The sequence below is a fragment of the Belonocnema kinseyi genome, chromosome 3 (genome assembly GCF_010883055.1).
Source record: "Belonocnema kinseyi isolate 2016_QV_RU_SX_M_011 chromosome 3, B_treatae_v1, whole genome shotgun sequence".
NCBI classification, from domain to species: Eukaryota; Metazoa; Arthropoda; class Insecta; order Hymenoptera; family Cynipidae; genus Belonocnema; species Belonocnema kinseyi.
The window spans coordinates 52,256,868-52,263,687 of NC_046659.1; the positions used below are offsets into that span (position 1 = coordinate 52,256,868).

General features: G+C 38.4%; 1 protein-coding gene across 2 annotated transcripts in view; it reads right to left on the reverse strand.

The window, feature by feature from the left end:
• The window catches only part of LOC117170272 (probable helicase senataxin), a 128,668-nt gene that overhangs the window by 91,876 nt on the left and 29,972 nt on the right, over positions 1-6,820 (reverse strand). For both annotated transcript variants that reach the window (XM_033356932.1, XM_033356931.1), the window contains exon 2: positions 2,497-2,596. In XM_033356932.1, the coding sequence (XP_033212823.1) occupies positions 2,497-2,595 (99 nt within the window). In that variant the 5' untranslated portion in view covers position 2,596. The remainder of the gene's footprint in view (positions 1-2,496; positions 2,597-6,820) is intronic.

The following is a 6,820-nucleotide window of genomic DNA, read 5'->3' on the forward strand; positions in this document are numbered from 1 at the left end:
ACTAAAAGTGCTTTATTACCATCTCTGTCACTCTTACGGCATTAACCTTAATATCGCTCCTCTAAATGCTCCTAGGGAAATTGAGTCAATTGTCGAGAATGGATCGTCGTATTGATTCCTTTACCGACTGTAACCACCTATCTCACGGTCGTGAGAAGTGGTTGTAGCTGAAATTTTACCGCGATTTCGCTGGGAGCGGGTGCAATTTTCCAGATTAGCACCCGCTCCCGACGAAATCCTGCGGTTTTCCTTATGACCCCTTACCTTTCCTTATGGCCCCTTACTTACGCGTTGCCAGACCCCGCAGGTTTGTGCTCCGTCCCGTCAATTTATAGGTCTATGGCAACATGTACACCGTCCCACCCCTAATAGAAGGATCATTCCGGGAACTTTCCACGGGATCCTTCGGTACGTTCCCCGAGCGTGTAAAATGTCCGCCGCTTGAGAACGTTCCACTAGGACTTGAGGGGAATCTGCCATTATTGTTATTTTCAACAACAATTGTCTCGTAAACCATGAGATATAAGTAAAAATAGATATCATTTTTTTATTTCGAGTACCGCTTATACATACTACTAGGCAGTCTGATAAGTACCTGAAAATTCTAAGAGATGGCATTAGTATTCAGTAATGTAAACCATTTTCGTCGAGCTTGATCCTTCAAATGACGCCCGTCAAAACTTCAGCCATTTATGTTTACGCATTTGTAAATTACAGCACTGAGAAGCGACTAACCTCCGAGTTTTTTTTAATATGGAAAAATCTGAGTTTCGAGTTTTGATAAAACACTACTATCTTCGCAAGAAAACGATATCCGAGACCAAGGCCAAGCTGGATAAGTATTACCCGGACTGCACCGTCGATTGGAACGATTCATAAGTGTTTTACCGAGTTTCGTTGTGGTCGTACGAGCATAGTTGATGCTGAACGATCTGGTCGCCAAAAAAAGGTCACTACACCAGAAAATGTCGAAAAAATCCATGATATGATGTTGAATGATCCCAAAGTAAAATTGAGCTAGCTAATGCTGTAGGCATATCATTGGAACGTGTGGGCAATATCGTGCATTCAGTTTTGGGCATGAAGAAGCTCTGCGCGCGATGGGTGCCGCGTTTGCTCACAGTGGACCAAAAACGATTTCGTGTGACAACTTCCCAGCAGTATTTGGCATTATTTTCGCGTAAGCCGACCGAGTTTTTGCGCCGATTCATAACCAGGGATGAAACCTGGATCCACTACTACACTCCTGAGTCAACGCAACATGCAAAACAGTGGGTTCCACCGGGCCAAAGTGCTCCGAAGCGTCCAAAAACGCAACAACGGGTCGGAAAGGTTATGGCCTGCGTATTTTGCGATGCACATGGCATAATATTCGTGGACTATCTTGAAAAAGGTAAAACCATAACCAGAGCATACTATTCATCATTATTGGACCGATTGAAAATCGAAATCGCCGAAAAACAAACGCATTTGAAGAAGATAAAACCGCTTTATCATCACGACAATGCGCCTGTTCATTCATGCTTAGTTGCACAAGCAAAAATGCATGAAATCAGCTTCGAATTGGTTCCTCAGCCACCGTATTCACCAGACCTGGCCCCCAGCGACTATTACTTGTTCCCTAACCTGAAGAGATGTCTCACCGCTAAGCATTTCTACTCAAATGAGGAGCTCATAGCTGAAACTGAGGCGTATTTTGGAGACCTTCCGATCGAGTACTTTTCGGACGGTATCAAAAAGTTAGAAAATCGTTGGACTCGCTGTATCGACCTAAAAGGAGAGTATGTTGAAAAATAAAACCGACTTTGGCCAAAAAAACGTCTCCGTGTTTCATTTTTCATGAACTTATCAGACTGCCTAGTACATTGTAATATGATATCCATATCATAAACTGACATCAATGTTGACCTATCATATATGGTTTATACTAGCGATTCCCAAACTGCTACCCTGGCTAGGGTGGCATCCCCCTACCCAGCGGTTGGGGGATGCCACCCCGGGCGGGGTAGCTCGGTAGGCTTCAAGACAGGGTCCCTGCATGACACAATTAAATTTAAATGAGCTACATCAATTTCGTGATATAATTTTAGAAATATGGAAAAAAGTTCATAAAAATCGGGCAATATTTTCATTAAATTTGTCCAAGAAAATACATTCCTGGACCACTTTGAAGCTTAACAAAAGTGGAATAACTCAATTTTTCCTAGTCGGCCCTTAATTTTCTAAAATGGGAATGTCGAGCGCGGCAAGCCAGCATATGCTCCCAGCACAAGCAGTCAAGTGTCCCCCCTGCAGTTTAAGTATTATGAAAAAAATTTGAGGGTGGCGGCTCTACCACTCCTCAAAAAGAGCGAAAAAAGTTTGGGAATCGCTGGTATATACGATATTCATTGATAATAATAATAACGATAATTTATTTTTTTAACTTTCCAGTAGAACGTTCCCAAGCCTTTCAAAATTTTGTTGCAAAATTAAAAAATTGTTATAATTTCTTACTGGCTTAGTATCCTTCAGAAATATTACTCCGTCCTTGGACTTCCCTGCCTGCGAAGCTATAATTCGAGCCAACACGAAGTTGGCCTTTTCTGCATTCATTCTAAAAATAAAATCAGGTTACTTTATTAGTAGTGTATTAGTGGTGTAAAGTCCCCCCCCCCCCCCCCCCCCAATTAAAACATTATGTATCGCGAAACGATTGGTCGTCGTTAGAGAGGCTTTAGTAGTCAACTCCCATCGTTTGGCTGTTATAAGAAAATTCGAAAGGCTACCTTCACACTGCCCCTAAGGGTCAAAATTCTCAAATTTTTGTTCTGGGGATGCTTGTTGTTAGTTCGGTAACTCGGAAGGTTAGAGAGTGGATAGTTTTTGAAATAAATAAACACAAAATCTTGAAGGTCAAAAACTCAAAATAATTACGATAGCCAAGAAATTAAAGTGCATCCAGTAGCAGAAACGTTTGGTAGTCCAGTGAGGCGAAAGTTTTCAAATTAGGGATGTTTTTTTCAATAAGGGTAGGGGGAAACATAAAAAACTGATTAAACATCTATTTTTCTTCTTCAAATAGTATGATAGTTGCACTGTGGTGTTTGGTAGTCGTGTCTCTGCATTAGGGAGTGAATGATTGTTTAAATAATTAAAAAAACAAAGTTCCACATTAAAATAAAAAAATTAAAATAAAAATCGTTTAGCTGTCGCAGCGTGAAGTTCCGCAGTCGTACCTCGACGTTAGAAACAGGATACCCATTTGAATAATTAAAAAATCAAGCTTTATGGTAAAACAAAAAAATTTTTGAAATTTAAAAAGATTAACTTATTCAAACGGATTTCTTGGTATAGAAGAGTGTTTTATTTGTTTCATTTTAGCATTAGATATCTGGTGTGCTTCATGTGTTATGATAGTTGGGGATAAGTGTTGGAAAATATGCTATGTGACGGCAGAAAAAACTATGACTGAGACACATATGGCAGACTATATCTGTGTTTGTGTATTTTTGGTTCTTATAAAAGATTAATAATTTTCACTGAAATTTCAAATATCTATTACGCAGAAGTATTTACATACATTAATAATTCGGACAAAAATATTTTAAAATCAGAGCGGGTAAAGCGATAAATTCCGAAAAGTTTCCACGGTGAAGCTTACACAGAATAATTTAATACGGAAGCCAAACAATTAAAAAGGAAAAATACAAATAATTGTTTTGATATGGAAATAAAATTCAGTAAAAAGCAGTATGCTTCAATATTAAATTGAATATAAATATTTTCGGGAAATAACACAGCCGCACAAAAAAAAAGTGTGCGGGTCTGGTAACAAGACACACGTATTCCTATGGATTTTGGGGCGCTGAATTCAAATTCGCTGTCAAAAGTTACCTATCAGGTCATGGTTGAGCCATAACCTCAAAAAATGACGAAAAATCATGCACTGAGGCAAATAAATTTCAAAATAATGACAGCGATGTAAATTTTCACTTCAAAAACATGTCGACAACTGTGAAGGATCAACCCTTGCCTGATATCAACTTATTTAACATAACTTTACCCAACAGAACCTGACCTCACCTAACCTGAATTAACAGAAATTTATTGAACTACAGGTAAAGCTCTGGAAGCATGTTTTCCCAGTAGCAAATGTGTGCTACCTCGAATGGGTCAACTCGAGCCTAACCTAGAAATAAATCTAACCTAGCCTAACCTAACCTCACAAAACACAATTAGACTGATTGTGTTGTCCCGTTGTGTTTGCGGTACCGTTTGAATCAGCTTGGGCTTAACCTGCAAAGAGGTCAAACCTATCCTAACCTAAAAAAAACCTGACCTAACATAACCTAACCTAACTTAACTTCACGCAACACAATAAAACTCATTGTGTTGTTCCGTTGTGTTTGCGGTACCGTTTCATTCAGGTTCGGCTTAACCTACATAGAGTTTTAACCTATCCTAACCTAACAAAGCCTGACCTAACCTAACCTAGCCGAATGAAATTTAACCACACGTGTAGCTATGTAAGCGTACGGTTCTCAGTCTTAAATGTTTGCTATATTTAATAGGTTAACTCGATCTTAACCTACAAATGAATCTAACTTAACAGAACCTAACGAAATTTGGCTTAACTCAATACAACTTAACTTAAGTGTTCCCGTTGTAACACAATAAAATTCATTTCATTGTACTAGAGGTAGTTAAAAATTTAGACGCACATTACTCATTTGAAGAAACTTAGAACTACACGTAGAATTGACCCCATTTCAATTAACCTGATAATGTTTGTATCAATTAAAATGTAGAACTGTAACCTAAACATGCAAATGAATAAAAGTTTTATTCAAAATTTGTTCCTCTCTGCTTTTCTTAGACTTAAGGGATATATTTATACTATCTTTCGTGTTTACATTTTATCTTGCTTTTTATCGTAATTAAATTGATTTATAGACCTACTTCATTCTATTTTCTGCCTGCTATAACGTGTCCTTTTTTCTTCGAAGGAACGATGCAAAAGGTTACGCTTACGTTTAAAACCTACATTCGTTTCCCTTTTCAACATGCAGCAAAAATCAGCCATTATAACCTCGTCCCATCTACCCTGATATCGTTGTTCCATCACTTTTATGTCTTGATGAAAACGTTCCCCTTGTTCTTCGCTAAAATCACCAACATTTTCTGGAAACTTATCCAGATGGGAATCTAGAAAGTGAAGTTTTAAATTCATCAAGCAGCCTAACTTTTTGTAGTTTCTTATCATTTTCGCAATATTCTCGTAGTCTGGACTTTTTTGTTACCGAGGAAATTTGCGTTTACTGCTTTAAAACTTTCCCAAACGTTCATTTCAATTTTCGTCATGTGGCTCACGAAATTAGTATCTCTTATCAATATTCGAATCTGTGGTCCATCAGACTCCTTCATTCAATTTAGTGTCTGAAACATTAGGGAATTTAAGGGATATATACTTATAGCATTGTCCTTCTTTGTCTAACGCCTTGACAAATTGCTTCATGAGCCCAAGCTTTATGTGGAAGGGTGATAGTAAAAATTTTTCTGGATTAACGAGGCTTTGGTTGATGATATTATGAGAACCAGGTTTGAATGAATCTCTTAAAGACCAATGTTTTTTGCTGTAATGGTTGGCTCGATCTCTGCTATTCGACAGGCATATAAAGCATGACTCTCTCGTGAAACCCGATTGTTGGCCTAATATCATTGTTATCATTTTGAGATCACCACATATTTGCCATTTGTGATTCGTGTAATTAACTTTTTCAAAAAGCATTTTAACATTGTTATATTCTTCTTTGATGACAGTTGAGTGAGCTATAGGGATAGGAGCGTAAGTATTCGTGTTATGCAATAAAACAGCCTTAGTGCTGCGTTTTGACGAATCAATGAAAAGTCGCCATTCTTCGTCTCTATACACATTTTTCTTCAAGTGGTTCATTAGTCCGTTAACGGCAGTGCAGTACACTAAAGGCATCTCTTCGTCTTTAACGAAAAACTTTCTGAATTCTTTGTCCCTGTCGCGATAGAATGAAACTTTTGTCTTTGGCTCTAGAAGATTTCTTCTTTTTAGAAATGAATCGACAAATTCAGCGCCGTCTTTCGGTAATCCAAGATCTCTAATAAAATCATTCAGTTCTAGTTGCGACACTAATATTGGAACTGGTTTCAGTACCGTCTCCATGACGTTGACTTTCAACTTCCATTCTATCATCTTCTAAAGCGCTTAAATCAGTCTGGCGTGCATTTTTATTGATTTCAATTGCTCTTGTGACTGTGCACACATTAATGTACGAAATGTTATTTTTATTTTTGACGTTGAACCCTTTAACGGAATTCATGCAAAAGTAGCAGTCCTTCGCAATAACGGGTTTTTTCCATGTGGTTGGTGTAGAGTACTTGCGGTACTTTTCATGTTTGAATTTTTTAGACGATACAACATAAGTCTGCAGGAATTGCAAATGACGTGAGGAACTTATTTTGTTTCTTGGTGCAGCAATTCACGGTCAAAACACTTTTCGTAAAGACTTTTCACTTCCTCGTCGATTGATTTTCGCAAACTGGTCACTTCATATTTACTGCAAATGTAACAGAATGAATCTGAGCTATTTTTGCAGGCATGCGATTGAGAAATGCGCGCGATTTTTTTCCTTGTAGCGTGAAACTTTACACCAACCAAGTGATCCATTGATGAAGAGCTACGGTTGCATGATGACGACGTCGAAGAACCCGCTTTCCCACCCTGACCAGACGCCGATACTGGGGTTTTTCCCTGCATCGTAATACACTTTTTACCTGTGTCTGCCATGACGGCATGAACGCCGTT